This window comes from Ochlerotatus camptorhynchus, unplaced genomic scaffold, assembly GCF_037179485.1.
Source record: "Ochlerotatus camptorhynchus isolate MF236.1 unplaced genomic scaffold, CSIRO-AGI_Acam_v1.1 ptg000088l, whole genome shotgun sequence".
Classification (NCBI taxonomy): Eukaryota; Metazoa; Arthropoda; class Insecta; order Diptera; family Culicidae; genus Ochlerotatus; species Ochlerotatus camptorhynchus.
In genome coordinates this window covers 513423-533220 of record NW_027040578.1, presented here as the reverse complement: position 1 = coordinate 533220, position 19798 = coordinate 513423, and the positions used below count along the sequence as shown (strand labels likewise).

Sequence of the window (19798 nt, the reverse complement as noted above, 5' to 3'; positions counted from 1 at the left end):
CAGAACAAGTCCGCCAAAACCCGTGCCGTGGTTTACATGCAAAAAATGGTTGATTCACAGGTTGTGCAGAATCTTATGGCCGGGGTTAAGGCCAAGGTGCGGGCATTTGCGTATGGACTGTAAATAAAATACGAGTAAAATGGTAAAATGAAGTTTAATAGTGCTATCCACGATGCGTCTCGCTGGTGATGGTGGTGGTCCAGAAGCAGAAGAGGTAGCAGCATTAGTCATGGAAATCTTGGATACATCATGAAGCGTTGCACTGGAACACGGAAACTGATCAGGCAAATGACTGTAACTAATGTATGCATACTTGCCTGAAGACGATGCTTGGGAGACCCCACCACCGAACTCGACCGCAGGGCCAGAACGACTCTGATGGCAGGAAATAGAACGACTTTGATGGCGGGAAACAGCTAGCGCGACTGGATCGAGTGGTTCGAGATTTCCCATAATGCGACAGGCAGTGCGTTCTGGTCTACAGCGCTCCAATTCACAACGCAAAATCCAATTCTGAATCAGCAGACTGGGTCTAGTCCGGAAATGGGAGTTGAGAACTCGGAAGGTCCCGGAATAGGAGAGATCGTGATTGTAGGTGTGTTAAAACGAGACAACCACATGTTTTTTGAACCGTCTTCAAATTCACTGATGTCGGATCCTATTTTGACTAGCGGCACAACCTTAATCGGATCTTCACACTGTACACAACCTTTGACTGGCTTCTCGATTGATTCAGATTTCACGCTAGGATGAATACGAGAAAGGTACAGCCAAAACAGCTCGGTGGGTTCAGGGACAGTAAGGACCTCGGTAAAGGCATTGTCGCCTGTTACTGCTTAAGAACCACCAACAAGTGGTTTGCTATTTTGAATCTTTAGAGGTCAGTGTGTCATGACTTGATCAACAATTTACTGTTTATTGTCGAATTTTCATCCCTGCCGTTATGTACAACATTCAATACTTGTCCGATTATCCTAAAATTTGAGGCTAAAATCTATCTAAGAATCTGAAGAAAATAAAAATAATAATTCCTAAAATAATCATTTTTGACCGGGTTCGCCCCACTGTGCAGCGACCAAAAGTGACGCTCTACTCGACTTACATAATAGGGCCTTATCGTTGTGTTTGAAGCTGCTATAGAATTATAGAAATAATTATTTTTCTGGTCAAAATTATGGAATTTAACTCGAGTTTCGTTAGGGTGACCATCTTACCCCACTTTCCCCTACGTCGTTTTGTTTTAAGCCCATCCCAAGAAGAGCTAAATATCAACAAATATGTTGGTAATTCAGCGAAGTTGTCCAGCCCCCAAGTTGAACCCGAAAATCCGGTTCGAAGACAAGATAATGCAAAAGCCAACTTATTGCCGATTGTGTGCGCTTATCAGGATTGTTAATATTTCGGACACTATGAGATATGATGTCTTTATTGCTGTAATCACGTTTATTTGCTTCATGTAATCTTGCTTTAAGAGCCATGTGGGTTTTGTATGGTTGTTGGCTGCTGAAAATTGTTCTCACAGTTACGATGAATAGTAGAACGCTATAACATGTAGACCCGGATTGTTGCCACAGTTCCAGCCGTAGGTCGAGGAATGATTCAATGAATAAATATCAAAGTAAACAACTTACAACTAGGCTTCTTCTCTGGTATCAATAGATTAACAATTTATGGCACATTTGTTCTTGTCTCTAAAACATACAAAAATAAATAACTTAAGAAACATAAATGTATCAGCTGGATCTGATGTTTGGAACGACAAATTTGGTATTCGATTACTTAAATGAGATCATTGCGTTTTTCAGCAAACAAAAAGTTATTTATGTTATATAAATAAATACATAAAATCAGGTCAACGAATTCTTCAAAAAACACTTTCTCTGTAAGCTCCGCTTCTACATTTGTCTTAACCACCTATCTACGGTTCAATATTGATATCAAATATTTGATTTGTTCTATTTTGTTTTGGTACTACTTTGGTTCCACTGCACATAAGACCACTGTTTAGCTTATGGAATTTGCTGTTTTTAGGTTATTTGTTTTGCTCTTAGGATTAGCTAAACAAAGACAAAATTGTTGAAACAATTCTAACAAACTCAAAACATTTTCTATAAATGATGTTTTGCTTAACCTAAACAGTCGAGGTTACGGTTACTGCTAGAATATCTTGATCGCTCAGCTTCTTGATGGGGTAATCTACCTCATCCCTGCCAGCGTTGTCCACTTTCGAATCGCTTTGCACCCGTGCGATCGGAATGACGGTTGCTTGCGTGGGCGTCCTTGGCAATGTGCCGCCCATAATTTGCAGGTCGTTATCCACACTCGAAAACCGAAAAGCGATATCTTTCGATTGCTTCTTGTCGACGATGTTGTTGATTTCCAAATTTAGGTTAACGCTGTTCTTGTTCATGTCCAAGTAGGAAACGGGTCGGGGCTGTTTGCTGGGGGAATCATACTCTCCTCCGTCCGGGAGGGTGCTGAAGGATGTTTCGTCCATGAATTTGGAAAACAGATTCGGATGGCTGGATGCGTTTATGTAGATCGTCGGAGTCGAGGACGGTGGGTAGATGCCGTTGTGGATTTTCTTCGGTCGCAATCGAACGTCGTTTTCGTAGCGCAGCTTCTGCTCGATAGTTGCCGTCTCGATAAGAGGACGGGGTGTGTCGTAGGTTTGCAGTATGAGGGACTTTTTGTCCGTGATCGGCGACAGGTAGCGGATGCTCTCGAGGGTACTGCTGTCGGTGGCCGGTTCGTACTGCGGCGTTGTCCAGAGGCTTTCGAGTCGGGCCAATTCTTCCTGGACGAACGATACCTTGGCACAGTCGGTTTCTGCAAATGGAGGAGCGTGTGTTATGTTCAGTGTTTGTAGCCTAGAAAAGATCTGGATTCCAGGAACTTACCGTCATTATTTTCACAGTAAACCGGATTGGAAATTGAATTCTGCTCCATATCAACGTACTTGGCGGTGCGACCCAACAGTCGTTCAAATTGGCCAGCCAAGTGTTTGAACGAGGGACGTAGCTTCGGATCATCCGCCCAACAGGAGCGAACTATGCTGTATCTGAAATGGTAGAAAATAATAAGCTCGATTATTTGTTTGATTAGGGGTCGCAGATCCTTCTACTGACATTTCCTCGGAGCAATTTTTCGGACACTCCATCCGGTAACCCTGCTTCAGAAGGGTGTACAAATTTTGCGGTGGGATGCCAGGGTACGGAGAGGCGCCCAGGGTGATCAATTCCCAACACACGACACCGAAAGCCCACACGTCGCTCTTGGTTGTGTAGATATGATCCGCCAGCGATTCCGGTGCCATCCACTTGACCGGCACTCGGTCCTTGCTCTTCTTCAGATAGGCATCGTCCTCGTACACATCTCGCGTCAGCCCAAAGTCGGATATTTTGCACACTTTTCCCTCGGCCAGCAGCACATTCCGGGCAGCCAGATCCCGGTGGACCAGTTTGATCTCGGTGAGGTAGGCCATTCCTTTGCTAATTTGCCAAGCAAACGACAGGATATCTTTGACCGCGATGGGTTCGATGGCGTTTTCGTAATCGGTTGCATTCATCACTTCCAGCTTGCGACTCAAGCGGAGGTAGTTTCTGTTGGAAAATAGTTATAATGTGTTCAGTACGAAGAATCTATCTCCGAATAATAATAGGAACCTACTTTAGCGATCCATACTGGCAGTATTCGATGATCAACATGGGTGAGTCTCCCTTGGTGCAGGCTCCAAGCAACCGGATAACGTTGGGATGGGTTACTTCCTGCAGCAGTTGGTATTCGGAGAGCAGAGCCAGCAGCTCTACTGAATTGGCGCCGGTTTTCAGCATCTTCACGGCCACGGTGGTAATTCCCGGTTTGTCCGGCAGATCGGTGGCGTAGGCCTTCAACACTTTCCCAAACTCACCCTCGCCGAGCGTTATGTCCAGGATGAGATTGGAGCGCGGGAATTCCCACTTGGAGTCGAACTAGAAATTATGAAATAGTTTGAAAGTCTTTGGTAAGAACTGCTACAGATAATGGAGATATCACTAGTGTACAGCATATTTGAACAGGGTCTTCAAACAGTAAATATCCGAGAATTCTTTTGCAGCCCAGGCATTTAGAAGTTATATATCCTACATGATCTTTGAAAGTAAGATTCGAATCTAAGAGAACACCCAATTCCTTAACAGTAGATTCTCTCTTTAGAGATTTTCCGGCAATGGTGTAATCAAATGGTATTCAAACTTATGCGATTAGTTGCGCATCATTTGGAAAAAAAAGGTTAAGCTCTTTCTGAAGGAATGTGCATCGTCTTGACAGGTTATTACATAATGGAGTTTGAAGTCATCGGCATACGAGAGCTTAAGGTTGACGTCATTCCGGTACATCAAGAATAAGAAAGGTCTAATATAACTGCCCTGTGGAACACCAGATGTGACATGGGATGGTTCTGATATAGTATTAGACCGACATTGAACGACCAACCAGATAAGAGTTAGCCAATCTAGCAACGAACCAGATAAATCAAGACGTTCAAGCTTTCATGATTGATTTGATCGACAGCAGCTGAATAATCAGTATAGATTGCATCGACCTGCTTGTGAGCTTTTATAGTCTTGATGATAAAGAACGTGTATGGAACCAGATTGGTACAGGTGGATCTCTTTGGCATGAACCCATGTTGAGTCGTGGAAATGTAGTTGAGACAATGATGCGTGAGGAAGTCGAGGACAATCAGCTCAAATAGTTTAGACGTAGCACATAATGCTGCGATTCCTTTGTAGTTTAAAACCTCTCGTTTATCGCCCTTTTTGTGCACGGGAAAAACGAATGATATCTTCCATGTTTTAGGAAAAAATCCGGATAAGAGCGAACGGTTGAAAATAGTAGCTAGAAGTTGCGAGATAGCAGAACTACACTTCTTCAAGACCAGGTTGCAAGTACTCATTTCAGCTGAAACAATGTTTTTTTTTTAATTATGAAATAATCAGATGCTATGATCATATTTGGTATTGGTAAGATATAAGAAGTGGTTGCAAAGAATGGTTTACACACATTATACCTGTTCATTTCGTTCAATATGATAGATCAGTGGTTCTCAACCTTTTCAGCTCCGCGACACCCTTTGTGAAAGTACCTTGTATAAATTACGCTGAGATGAATAAAAACTATTCATTCGATTTGTTAGTTAAAAATTAACAATGAAATCATTTTTCCCTTGAACTTCCCAGAATATTTTGATTTCGTCCTTCGTTTAAATGAGTTAGCAGCTAGCAAACAAGCTCACCAGCATAATGTAAACAGGGCATCAGCGTCTACCAGCATTAGATTTCAGGAGCAACTGAAATTCGTGCTAGTTGGCTAGTACACTAGCGCTAGCAAATTCGAACATATGTAAACACCCCATCAATTCAAAAGCACGGTTGAGAACATTACCTTTGGACAACCAACGCACAACAGTGTAGAAAAGAAGAACCACGTGTTTTTTTCCTTGTTTTGTTTTCCGTCGATCTTGTTTTCCGTGCTGAGCACTAATGCTACCGACGCCAGGAAGGCAGCTCCCACACCTGGACCCTACCTTTCGACCCATCAAACTCATGAACCATGGACCAACGGCTTTACTTATGTATATGGTAATCATCCAAGTTCAACTGAAATAAAGATCATTTAAAGAAAAAAGTAAAGCTTTAATTCCCTTCCGAAGGAAGGCGTGATCAGAGATGTTATGCCTCAGAACATCCCGGCGGCGCCGACTGGGATTGAACCCAGGCCTGCTGAGGTGAGAGGTAATCACGCTTACCACTACACCACCGGCACCGCTGACCACGTGATCTGAATTAATTTTTTTGTGGAGTTCTTTGAATAAACGAGTGTTCAGAGCTCCAGATTTGACATAGCTAACAATTTTGATGACAGAATCAAGTTTTTTTTTAACTCTTTATTTGTTTCAAATTCAAAATAAATTACATTTCATTTTAACCTAGGTGCTCCAGTTACTACAGAAACTTACCAGCCTTAATTGTTATGATATATATCTAAGTATTTTTACATTGTTCCTGTCTTGGCAATTCAGTATTTTAAACAGGTTTTTAAACCTGCATGTCACTATAACAATTGATATCTTAAAACTAAAAACTAAAACTAGATCTCATCTAAGTATAAAGGGAATTAATCGTTGCAATTGAGGATTGCAACGATTTTTGCCTGAAATTATTAATTATTTTGTTGGACATTTGTTCTAAAGTCTCAACATTCGAAATTCTATGTACTTCGGTAGTACTGTACCAGGGAGGCAACTTCAAAATCATTTTCAGAACTTTGTTCTGAATCCTTTGAAGTGCTTTTTTCCTGGTAGTGCAACAACAAGATCATATTGGCACAGCGTAAAGCATGGCCGGTCTAAAAACTTGTTTAAATATTAGAAGTTTATTCGTCAGGCATAGTTTGGATTTCCTGTTTATAAGAGGATACAAACATTTCATATATTTGTTACATTTGGCTTGAATGCCCTCAATGTGATCTTTAAAAGTTAATTTTTGGTCAAGTATTAATCCAAGATATTTCACTTGGTTTGACCAGGAAATTGGAACTCCGTTCATAGTGATTATGTGACTACTACTAGGTTTCAAAAAGGAAGCTCTAGGCTTATGTGGAAATATTATAAGTTGAGTTTTGGAAGCGTTGGGAGAAATCTTCCATTTTTGTAAATAAGAAGAGAAAATATCTAAACTTTTCTGCAGTCTGCTGCAAATAACACGAAGACTTCTTCCTTTAGCGGAAATGCCTGTGTCATCGGCGAACAAAGATTTGTGGCAACCCTGAGGCAAATCAGGGAGGTCCGAAGTGAAAATGTTATACAATATAGACCCACGAATGCTACCCTGAGGAACTCCTGCTCTAACAGGTAGTCGATTAGATTTGGAATTTTGATAATTTACCTGCAGAGTTCTGTCAGTTAAATAATTTTGAACTAATTTCATAATATAAAGTGGAAACTTTTTCAATTTAGCAATCAAACCTTCATGCCAAACACTGTCGAATGCTTTTTCTATGTCTAGAAGAGCAACTCCAGTTGAGTGGCCTTCAGATTTGTTTGAACGAATTAAATTGGTAACTCTTAAGAGTTGATGAGTAGTTGAATGCCCATGGCGAAATCCAAACTGCTCATCTGCAAAAATTGAGTTCGTTTTGATGTGAAGCATCATTCTATTTAAAATTATCTTTTCAAAAAGTTTACTTATTGAAGAAAGCAAACTTATTGGACGGTAGCTAGAAGCTTCAGCTGGATTTTTATCCGGCTTCAAAATTGGAACAACTTTTTCATTTTTCCATTTATCAGGAAAGTATGCCCAATGGAAACATCTGTTAAATAATTTTACCAAGAAAGACAAGGTGCTCTCTGGGAGTTTTTTGATGAGGATATAGAAAATTCCATCATCACCTGGAGCTTTCATATTTTGAAACTTTTTAGTTATAGACCTTCAGAAAATCCCGAGCAACCTGATTCTCAATACCACCTTCTTTAAGCGCTGGAATAGGCTTTTGAGGTTTTTTCAATATTTTTGTGAGTTTCCAAAAGGGTTTGGAGCTCGGGTCTAATTTAGAAACATTATTTTCAAAAGTTTTGTTCTTCAGGGCAGAGAATCGTTTTATAATTTGTTTTTGCAAATCCCGCCAGATAACTTTCATGGAAGGATCACGTGTTCTTTGATATTGTCTCCTACGGACATTTTTAAGACGGATCAAGAGCTGAAGATCGTCGTCTATTATAATTGAATCAAATTTAACCTCGCATTTTGGTACTGAGACAGCTCTTGCTGCAACTATAGAAGTAGTCAGAGATTCAAGAGCATAATTAATTTCATCTTTGGTTTGCAAAGGAATGTTTGGATCGAAATTATATTCCATAAATGTTCGATACTGCTCCCAATCAGCTCTATGGAAATTGAAAATAGAGCTGTTGGGATTACAAATTATTTCTTGGGATATTTCAAAAGTTACTGGAAGGTGATCAGAACTGAAGTCAGCATGGGTAACCAATTGGCTACAAAATTGACATGAATTAGTTAAGACCAAATCAATAGTTGAGGGATTTCTTGCAGAAGAAAAGCATGTTGGACGGTTTGGATATTGAATAGTGTAATAACCTGCAGAACAATCATCAAACAGAATATTACCATTGGAATTGCTTTGAGCATTATTCCATGAGCGGTGTTTTGCATTAAAATCACCAATAATGAAGAATTTAGATCTATGACGCGTAAGTTTCTGGAGGTTTCAAATGAAGAAAAAATTTTATGTTTGATTCGTCTATGAACAATGATGGCAACGCCACTACAGGGTCCATCAAAACGATCATTTCTATAAATTAAATAATTTGAGTCCTTCTTAACCTTATGGCCAGGTTTAAGGAACGTTTCAGTTATAACGGCAATATGCACGTTTTGAACTCTCAAAAAGTTAAATAGCTCGTCTTCATTATCTTTAAGAGATCGAGCATTCCAATTTAAAATATTTAAAGCTTTAAAAGCCATTACTGAATTTTAAAGTCATGACAATATTATTTGCAAATTTTACTCCAGTTTGAATAGCATCAAACATGGAGTTAGATTTAAGCATATCAGAAATCATGTCAATTAATGAATTCTGTAAAAATTCCATTTTAGGGGCAGTTTGCTTCCTAAGTCAAAATTGTCAAAATTTCCGTTAGAACGTTGGTTAGTATTTTGATTTCTAGCTCCATTAACTCGGTGAACTTTGTTAGCAGCGAGGGGAGTAGGTACAGATGAAAGATTTGAAGCAGGGGTGATATTTGTACCTACGGGTACGAATGTAGAATTTGTTCCTCACTGACCGTTGTTAACAGTAGAGGAATTTGTACCTGTTCGGAAGCGTGGAGCGTTTCCTACCTGACGGTTAGAACGAGATTGTAGGATCGCTTTGCGAGTCTTACATTCCCAAAAATTGGATTTGTGGTTTTCACCACAATTTGAACATTTAAATTTCTTAGGATCTTCCTTCACAGGACAGTCGTCCTTTGCGTGAGAGGAATCACCACAATTCATGCATTTAGCTGGCATGTAACAATTTTTAGTTCCGTGACCCCATCCCTGGCACTTACGGCACTGAGTGAGGGTTTGGAAATTTCCTCCAATCTTCCTGAAGTGTTCCCACTTCACTCGGACATGGAGCATAAGGTTAGCTTTTTCTAAGGGCTTAAGGTTGTTTAGTTCACTAGACTTGAAGTGAACTAAATAAAAATCATTAGAAATCCCGTTGCGCGAATCGCCAGGACGGGATTTCATTTTCTTTTTGATTACTTGGAGTGGCACAACTCCAAGTAATTTTGCCAGTTCATCTTTGATCTGATCCAGGGATTCACCACTGGGCAGTCCTTTCATGACAACCTTGAACACACGTTCAGTTTTGGTGTCGTAAGTAAAAAAATGGTGCTGCTTCTCAGTAAGATACTTGAGAAGACATTTAAATCCGTGCAAGGTTTCAAATCCGACGTCCAATTTGTAGTGAAAAATTAACTTTCACGAAATTCAAAAGTTCCATGCGAAGATCATGGAAATCTGAAGTGGTTATCACAATAGGGGGAATCTTTTCCTTCTTGGCATTAAGCCGGGAAAGTTTACTAGAATTTTTCTTGGATGATGCATCATTCTCATCATCGTGAGCAAATCAAATTGATTACTTAAATTAATTTCATCAGAAGAAGGATCAAGAGTTTGCCCTTTCTTTTGCGTTTAGGCGCGATGGCAGCAGTAAATTTTTATCCAAATCGACTTCCAAGCAGATTACTATAAGAATCTGAAGGATAGAAGAGGAATTTTCCAAATCGATATCCAAGAAGGATTACCTCGGGTAGGGTCCAAACAAGGATCGAGGAGGAATAAGAGTTGAACAAGGTAGAATTTTTTTTTACAGATTGAGCACTGAAAAGTGCTGTTTAAATTTGTTGTAGCTTTAGGTAGTAGTAACACTTCCTTAAGCAAAAAGCAAATAGATCCGCACGGCAAGAGAGCACGATGCGGACTGCCATGACAGAATCAAGTACTTTTAACATTAGTTCCGGCATAGTCTTGCTCCTAATGACAAGGGTATATCGTATGGAGCAAGCTCTATAATCTCTTCTTGGAATCAGCGGTTTTAACTCCACTCACTTTTTTCCCACTGTAAGCCACCCGATTCAAAAACTTTTTTGATTTTAGGCATGATATTGTCACTTTTAGCATAATTTTTTTTTAGACCAAACAAACCAAGACCCTTGCGGCTCCTCTCGGCCGCGGACCATCGGTTGAGAAGCCCAGCGGGTTCTATTCCCGGTTCGGTCGAAGGAATATTTTGGGTTGAAAATTTTCTCGACTTCCCTGGGCATAGAGTATCATTGTGCTTGCCACACAATATACAAATTCATGCATTGGTATTGGCATCGAAAGCTCTCGATTAATAACTGAGGAAGTGCATTTAGAACACTAAGTTGAGAGTACGCAATAAGCTAATAAGATAGAGCTGGAATTAGGGCGTAGCAGCTTTTGTAAACAATGACTTCTCTCGATGATTTCTCAAAATTCATAACTCTCCCTGGCAAATCGACATCATCATCGAGTGGGGGAAGACTTCCCCTACCCGATGGATATGTTGGTTTGTGTAGGCGTGCCTTGAGTATCTAGAAATAAACGAGAGAAGTCAATGTTTACAAAAGCTGTTACGCCCTAATTCCAGATCTATCTAGATTTACCTAAAAACCTCTCTCTGCATTGGCGTTGCCATGCGATAAGGTACATCTTTGAAGATATTCTGGATACCACGCAAATATTTGAAAACATCCCAAAACGTCTCGGAGAGTTACGATTGTTGCAGAGCAGATTTTTTAACCGACTTCAGGCGATTAAGAAATTTGTTGGACCAGGGTGCGTACACAGGATTTTGACACACTATTTTGGGGGTGAACTGATTTATGGCGTAAGCTACGACGAAAGTAAAAACTTCAACTGTTGTTTCGACGCTCAAATCCTGGAACATGCTTTCCCAGTCGATAGAGGATAAAAACAGGTTCATTTTCGAGAAGTCAGTTTTCCTGAATGTATAACGAGTAGCTTCGGTGACAGGGATGAATTCATGAGGAACACATTCCTTTATGAACAATTGAAGAGGCGGATGATGACGGCATTCCTTAACAAGTGGGGTTGTAGCAGAAACAGTAGTATCGTGATTAAGCTTGGCTAACAAAACGAGATCAAGCGATGGTTAGAGTTAGATAAAGAGTTGAGCTGGATGAGTCTCGCGGTACTGTAATTATCCAGGAGCAGAGTTGCGACCTATCACAATCACGATCGTCAAACATCTGATGGTAGTAACGCTTTGTACATTCCTATCAATGTGCTTGTCGAAGCGCTCTCCATGACCTGGGAGGGAGACACAGATAGCACACACGGCATTCATTTTTTAGCTTTTCTTTATGTCATGAAAATTTAAACTATTGAAATCAAATCAAAATAGGCGTACCTAGCAATATTTCCTGTTTTACTTAGAGCGTGTAGTGCTTGTTTGACGTTGTTCAGTGTGCAGTGAGAAAATGTACTTTTCTGTTTTGTATTTTATGATGCCATCAAAGATTTTGACAAAAACCTTGGTTAATGGTATCCTTCAATATGGATTAAAGTATACATATGGCCTATTCAATTAATGAATCTAAAAAACGATGTCCCATTGAATAAGATAGCTAGAAACGCCAGTTTGTCAGAAATTACTTTTCACAAGATTTCAATACCACCTTCTGTATTCTTGTTCAATTGTAAGAAAAGCATCGTCAAACTGTTTGGCTCCCAATGACAGTTCCTGGCAGCTTGTGCTTGGCTCCTACGTTTGGAGTCTGGGTCTCCCTCCCAGTCCACGACCATCCATCAAGTTGACGAAAGAAGTAAAAAGCAACTAGTGAATGTCGTCTGCGGTGGTGATCCATCACCGATCTGGTAATTCCCGACAATCACGACACTCATCTGTGCTCCTTTTGAAGCAGTTGCTGTTTTGCTTGCTTATGTGAGTGAGCCCAACAGCTTCCGTTTAATTTTGCCAGCTTTGTTTGTAAGTCACACAGTGGCGACTGACTAGACAAACTTGGAATGCGTAGGCATTGTTTTCATTTTCTTCGGTCGTTTCGCTTTTTCTCTTCATCGTACCGCAGAAGTCTTCACTGTTTTCGTTGTGCTTTATGTCATCAGCAGCGAGTGTTACGTTTTCGTTACGTTGATAGTTGGCATCACTGTTCAGGAGTTGGTTGACAAATGCAGTGGCGTTATCTTAACCTCAATTTACCTGTGCACCAACTCTCAAAACATAAACAATTATCAAAATATTACTTGCGATGGATAGATATCGAGTAAACTAGAAGATTAAGAAGTGTATTTTTCAACCGAGTCGAGTATGAATATGGCATTAAATCTGGTTTTGAAAGTTGGTGCACAGGTAGAAAGTGAGGTTACGGGACGCCATTGGGCAAATGTATAAAATCTATCAAAAACTGTCCACGTGCAGGGCTGGTAGTGGGTATGTGATATAATACACTGAGGCAAATAAACTTCAGAATTTCATAATGCTCGACTTATGAACGACACATATGAATGTCATAAGCATGACTTATGAATGATTTTCGACTAACATGAGGTAGCTCTTATACGCCTTTAGCCATTCTATTTTTTCAAGCATTGAAAGACGAGTGGTCAACACACGGGCCACGTAATATCAACGTCCATAGTTCGGTTCCTGTCTGCTCCGTTTTATAATTTATTTTTTTGCCAACAGTATTTTTCATAAGACAAATCAATGAAATTCATACCGATTTCTTGTGGTCGAATTACATTAGTGGTTCTTATGTAATTCTTACGGTCTTTTGCCTCAGCGTAGTAGTGCCTTTAGTAAATCAAATATATATTTTTTCGAGAACTGAAAAAATTAGTGATGAGTCCAGGATTGGAAAATCATTTACATTCATTTATTTTCATTTGCCTCTAACTTTTTTCATCAGCAGCATTTCGCAAAATGAGTTTTAGTAGGTTTTGTTATTAGCTACAACTTTTGCCCATAAAATCTGTATCTCTTATGCATCACGAATTAGAGTGGGCAGAACTCGTTACAGTTTTTCAGTGAATGTAAAATACATTCACTGAAAAACAGTAGTGGATTCTGTTTGCTCTGGTTCGTCATGCATAAGAAATACGGATTTGAGTTCTTAACAAAAGTTGTAGTTAATAACAAAACCTACAAAAACTCCATACATCATTTTCTTGGAATTCTGTTGATGAAAAAAGTTAGGGGCAAATGAATGTAAATGAATGCACCAAATGAATGCAAATGATTTTCCATGCCTGGATGAGTCTATGACTAATTCGAAATCACAGGCAAGGGACACATTTTGAAGATAAAGGAATTAGGTTAGGTTACTTTATTAAAAAGACTTTCAGCCATTGGCCGGAGACAACGGACTTGAATGTCTTGATCATGGAGTTGAAACAAAAATCAAAATATTAGAGACTCCTTCAACATCAATTGGACAGTTCTGGTCTGTTCGCAACTCTTCTTGTCCAACTTTACACGCTAATTTTTAAGGAGTATTTTTAACACAAATTTGTTGCCAAATCAAGCTGTGATTTGATGCGATGTTTTGAAGGCAAATTATTTGTCGTTAACAAAAGGCTTTAGTGACTACATTTTAAGGAGTAGGGTGAAACAGGTTTTTTTAAGTGATTGACTTAAAAAAAGCTCAGCTACAACTTTGTCGAAAAGCATACGTTTTTATTTTAAAATATAAAAAAAACTACAAGGAACAGCCCTATGGGGTAGTAAGCAGTGGTGACGCAGGACTACGTGGTCTTATATAATAAATCTTATTTGTTAACTGTAGTAGGAGCTTGTGTTTTGTGTGGGAATAGGAATTTGAGCGGGGTTCTCTCTGTTTATACTCTTTAGTATGACGCGCTTAACATAGATGGTCCACAACGACTCACGAAGAGCACAAATAAACACCGTTTGATGAGACCGGATGGAATTCAACTTTGAAATCCATGTTAGGGAAATCGATTTTTAATTATCATAATTATCATAGCAACAGTTGCATATGAAATTTTGAAAAATGATAAAGTCTTAAATTTCACAGATGCGTAGAAATATTTCTGATCGATTGGTGTTAAAATTATTGAAATTGGTTCAGGGGAAGCTGAGTTATTAACGTTCAAAATCTTTCATAATTTTGTTACATGTTCCATTTTCAGTTTTCACAAAGTTTACTCCCATATAGAAATCACAAACGTAGTCCTACGTCAAAAAAGTTAGTTTTTAAATAGCAATGATTTGAGAACCACCTTAATTTTATTGGATGCCTCTCTAAACTCAGTCGGTAAAGTCGCAGCTACAAAGTAAGGCCATGCTGGAGGTGGCTGGGTTGATTCTCGGTCCAGTCTAGACGGTCTCGACTTTCCTGGGCATAGAGTAAGAATTTACTTGGCACCCAATCATACTATTGCAAAAATTGTACAGGCATCGAAAGCTAAAATGCCATTTTTCGTAATTATGAAACTATGAGATACTATAATGATAATTTTTATTTGTATGAAGCAAGAATAGGTGGTAAAGTTTTTGTATGACACATACAATTTGTCAATTTTGCTGTCAGAAGGTCACAACTAGCGATTTTATGATCGCTGATTGCTCGTTTATCGCGTTGCATTGTGATTTTCGGAAAGCTAAATTGACAGCTTGTATGTGTCATAGACACACTTTACCTTCTCTTCTTGAAACGCTGAAATGGTTTTTAAAAACGTGCTGAAAACCCTCAAAATAATGTTGGTAACGCTATAAAAAAATAACCTTCGAAACGTCAATGGTCCAAAAAAATCACAAAATCCCTAAGCTAGCCTATTATTACTACTTTTGCTTTAAAAAGCAAAATGATGCCCTTAACATCTCTAAAACCTCCAACCTTCAACAGCAGCATCAGGATAATCTCTGGCCTTCTACCTTCCACCCCCGCTGATTCCGCTTGTGTTGAAGCAGGGGTTCTACCCTTTCGGTACCGCATCTTTAACGCTACCATCTTCAAAGCTGCATCCTTCGCCGCCAAGACAGCAGGAAACGGCAGAATCTTCCTCCTCGACGAGGGGGACAGAATCCTGCAGACGATCGCCAGCATTGACCTCCCCCCAGTGGCTAGGACCCACTGGCACGGAGAGAAGAACTGGCTCTCTTCCAGCATTCATATTGACTATCACATAAAAAATCGATTTAAAGCAGGAGACAACTCCGCGGCCCTCCATCGCACAGTAATCGAACGCCTCCGAACCCATTACGCCGAACACACTCACCGGTACACCGATGGTTCCCGATCCAACACGGGCGTTGGCATCGGAGTATCCGGAAGTGGCATACTCGCTAGCAGCAGCTTACCACAACAATGCTCCGTTTACTCGGCCGAAGCGGCCGCAATCTTCCATGCGGCCACGTCACCAGCAAACCAGCCAATCGTAATACTAACCGATTCCTTCAGTGCTATCCAAGAGCTAGCTTCAGCAGTTCCCACCCACCCGTGGATTCAAGCTACCATCGAATACGCCCCGAGCAGCACCATTTTTACATGGATCCCCAGTCATTGCGGAATACCTGGTAATGAAGCAGCAGACCAACTCGCTGGAACTGGACCGGCGGGTCCGAGATTCACGGACAAAGTCCCCCTTCCAGATCTCCGGCGATGGATCAAAACAACCGTACAGAAAGCCTGGGCCGACCAGTGGTTCAGCACTCGAGAGCCTTTCATCCGGAAGATCAAAGGAACCACGGAGGCATGGACGGACCTCCCAAACCTCCGGGATCAGAGAGTGCTCTCAAGGCTGAGGACTGGCCACTGTCGGTTTTACTATAACTTCGGCGGCGGAGGTCCCTTCCGCAAAAGCTGTGCCATCTGCCATCTCCCGGCCACCGTTGAACACGTCCTCTGCATCTGTCCTGAATTCCAGGACCTCAGGGAATCCTATGGGATCACCTCCAGCATCCGGAACCTACTCGGAGAGGATTCAGCCGCTGCAGACGCCCTGCTAGTTTTCCTCAGGGAAGCTAACCTATACCATGAGATCTAGGAAAGCCATAGCTGTTATATTCGTTTGTATACTCGTTCATTTGTTTATATGTTTAATTTCTTCTGACTGTCGGGACGGCACCGCACGGGATGAGCCTTTGGACCTCGTCACGGTGTCGTCTCGTTCAGTTTTGTGTTATTCATTTTGAACTTGTTGTCGTCTTCGTGAAGAGCCAGGAGAGCTGTCACCTTACAGCCTCAGCAGCCGGAGGGGCATCACATGGGATGAGTCTTCTGGCCCTCATGAAGGTGTTCCCCCCAGGCATTGTCAGGAGAAACTCATTTTAAGCCTACTATGTCCAACAACTCCGTAGGAGGTTCTCCTTCTGAGACCTCAACAACTGACTAGAGATGAACTAGCCTAAGGCTAAAAATCTCTTAAATAAAGAATTAAAAAAAAAAATCTCTAAAACGATCCAGAATTTCCAATTTTTATCGCGAAACGAAAAATAAAACCAAGAGGTTGTTATTGCAGCTTAATTTGGATTATCTTAATTTTTAAGATATAACCAAGATGTCTGAATTTCTGCGACCCACCCGCGAATCTTAGATTGAGACTATGCTTCTACTTACATCAATCTTGAAGTTGATATCGTTTATCCTGGAATGGAGCGGCAAGTCCACATTGAACACCTCGGTCTCGTTGCTGACCATGTGCATCGGAATGTTGTTCCCATCGGTCAGCTTCTTCTTCATGATTGTCTTTCGCGAGAAGCAATAGGACACCAACAGCACGGCCACAATCATCGGAATGACGACAATCGCTAACAGGTACATCGGTGCATTCGGCCCATTGATCAACCCGGTTTGATAGTAACTGCTACCATCTCTCACAGCAGCCGGCGAAGATGCCCCGTCCGTGCCGTTAAAGAGCACAACCGGTTCCGTCGTGGTACTGGTTTTGGTCTTTGTTCTAGTCTTGTTCTTACGATGCTCGACTTTGATTCCGAGTTTGCTGGTGCAATCGCACTGTCCAGTCGGACGACAAGTGCAAGTGCCCGCACCAGACATATGGAGCCCTCTGGCGGCAGGGTGATCGCTCTGATGGATACCGATGATTTCACCTGGGTACACACAATCCTGGGGACAAATTTGGATCTTCTTCCTGTGGCCCATATCTTCAAGGGGGTCGCACACATTGTCCGGACAATAGTTGAGATCCGGTGTGCAGGTTGGGTAATTCTCTTCGAATGGAGATTCATCTTTGCTGGAGTGCATTCCGAAGGGATCGTTGGGAATTCTAAACTTGCAATTGCCTTCCCTGCTACCTACGCCACAGCTAGCGATACAACTCGTCTGATTCGCATGGTTCGAACAAAAATGTTCGGTGGAAACGTTGCATGAGATTCCCGGGAGCGATTTGATAGAAATACGGATCGTTGCAGTATGGTTCAGCCAAGCCACTACCAGGTTCAACGATACGCTTGATGGTTGCTGCTGGATTGTGGTGGCATTGTTGAGGTAGATGATTCCCGCAGTTGACGTGATAGCGAAAGCATCCAGTGGATTAGTGAGTATACGATAACTGAAATAATTTACCAAAAGTTAAGACAACAATTCAACAACATCAATGTGATACAACTACTCACTTCAAATCCGTTTTAGGTTCTTTAATCTGCTCATACATGTTGCTCGTTTGAGCTATGCGAGCAAATTGGGTAGCGCTGGTATACAGTTCCACCCTCTCTGGGTAGGTGAAGTTCGCGAGGGTGGCTGCTATCTTGTTATTGGAACGTTTCTTGCCACCCGCACGAGCTGGTTTACTATCGACTGGAGCTGGAGGATCGACGCCGATGAGCGGTTCAGGACGTGGCAACAGGATCTGCTCGTAGTTGGGATCGATACAAATAGTAGAACTGCTCAACGGATTGGGGTCCATATCCGCAAGCGTTTCGTCGACCGCTTGAAGCACGACACAGTAGCGTCCCTTCAGTATAATGCCACTTTTGCGAGCAATCAATGCTAGATAGAACAACGGAAAATTAGTTTGGGATCACAAACAATCGTAGGTCGGTAAACAAAATAAGCTTACAACAGCCGAACACGGTTTGCCTTCCGTCGTCCCGTTCGATTTCGTAGGTGATGCACTTCGGTTCGAACAGCTGGTGGGAATCGTTTAGGAGTTGATAGTGCACGTGACTGTTCATGGCAATTGTGTCGTTGTCTACGAAGAGGACTTTCAAGTGCTTGAGAGGCTCACCCTGCAATAGAGAAAGATAAATATGTATTCACGCATCGACATGGATTAGTTCTAACCTAAAAATGAAATAATTAAGTGGACCCTACACGGCTGCTTTTATTGACGCCCTGTTTACATTATGCTGACTACTTTTAGTATAGTTCTAGTAGACTGGCACCAGAACACCAGCACAGATGTAAAAACCATTAGCGGCTACCAATTGCAGAACATCAACTTCGATTTATTACACTTTTTTTCGTCAATTTTTGGAGCTGACCATGTCAGAATTTCATAACATTTACACAGGTGTCGCACTCCTATTTGAATAACACGGTGTAGAAAAAAGCAAAACAATCTTCATTATAAGGATAAAACAGAGACTTTACAGACGTTCAGGGAAGTTAAGGGAACATCATTTGATATCGAGGACCTTCGGAGTAGTTCGGAAAACTGTGTAGAAGATCAGGAAACTTTATAAAACTGCAAAGCCTTAGATAGAAGTTCAGTTAACTTTGCAGGAGCTCAGCCAACATCGTGAAACTTTGTCCGTAGAAATGTAAAGAATTTGGTAGAAGTTCATTGAACTTTGTAGAACTTCACTGAAGTTTGTAGAAATTTAGCAAACTTTAGAAAATAATTGAATTTTGTAGTAATTCGAGGAAATTAATTGCTGTAGATTTATAGATTTTTCATCAACTTCAAGTATCTTCGTAGAAGTTCATTAAACGTCGCAGAACTTTAGAAAACTTTAATTTTAGAAATTTTGTAAAAATCCAGGAAACTTCGCAGAAGAAGGAACTTTCAAGGAGTTTGAGGAATGTCGGTTTTCGCTTAACTTACATGGTCACCTTATCTGTTATGTAAGTCTCATAGGAGTATTGAGCGAATACCCAAAACTTTATACGCACAGTTCAAAAAGTAGTGTAAATTTCTGTTCAATATGATGCCCATGAATGGAGCGTCAGATATCACACATAAGGTTACTATATAAATCGTGTAAAGTTCTGAAATATTTAAACAACATAGCTTACAAGTTGCTCGTTTGCGTGAAATGAAATACAAGCTTACGTAAATAAATGTTTACATCACAATTGAAATTAAGATTTTTTTGGTGTGTACATTTAAAATTTCAACTCGAAGAAATAGCTTCAAAAAGGTAAATGTTGATCGATTTAGCTCAAATTTTGAACAAAGCCTCAGGATTGCATAGAGTACAAGTGGTATTATGGTGAAGGGGGATGGTCATGTTTTGGTCACTAAAATGGCATCTAGATCGATGGAAACCAAATGGCCTGGGTCACTGACCACATGCTTGGCGTGTTATAGATACGTAAAAACAAAACAGTAGGTTTTAATTCTACAAATAAACTGTATTTGTTTTTGCGTAGTAAAAATGAAGTGAGAAATACTCAGTGCACATCTCCCAAGTAGCATTTCTTGTTTTATTGCACTCTATTAGTGGTTATTGAGATCAATTTTATAAAATCGTCAATAAAATT

At 40.7% G+C, this 19798-nt stretch overlaps 1 protein-coding gene across 2 annotated transcripts in view; it reads right to left on the bottom strand.

Moving 5' to 3' along the window:
- Positions 1-1424: 1424 nt before the first annotated feature.
- Ret (Ret oncogene) overlaps positions 1425-19798 on the bottom strand; it is a 149855-nt gene continuing 131481 nt past the window's right edge. For both annotated transcript variants that reach the window (XM_065218515.1, XM_065218514.1), the window contains exons 4-10: positions 18153-18321; positions 17710-18082; positions 16694-17645; positions 3670-3971; positions 3129-3602; positions 2901-3061; positions 1425-2829 (exon numbers count right to left, since the gene is read on the bottom strand). In XM_065218515.1, coding sequence (XP_065074587.1) covers positions 2132-2829; positions 2901-3061; positions 3129-3602; positions 3670-3971; positions 16694-17645; positions 17710-18082; positions 18153-18321 — 3129 coding nt within the window. In that variant the 3' untranslated portion in view covers positions 1425-2131. The remainder of the gene's footprint in view (positions 2830-2900; positions 3062-3128; positions 3603-3669; positions 3972-16693; positions 17646-17709; positions 18083-18152; positions 18322-19798) is intronic.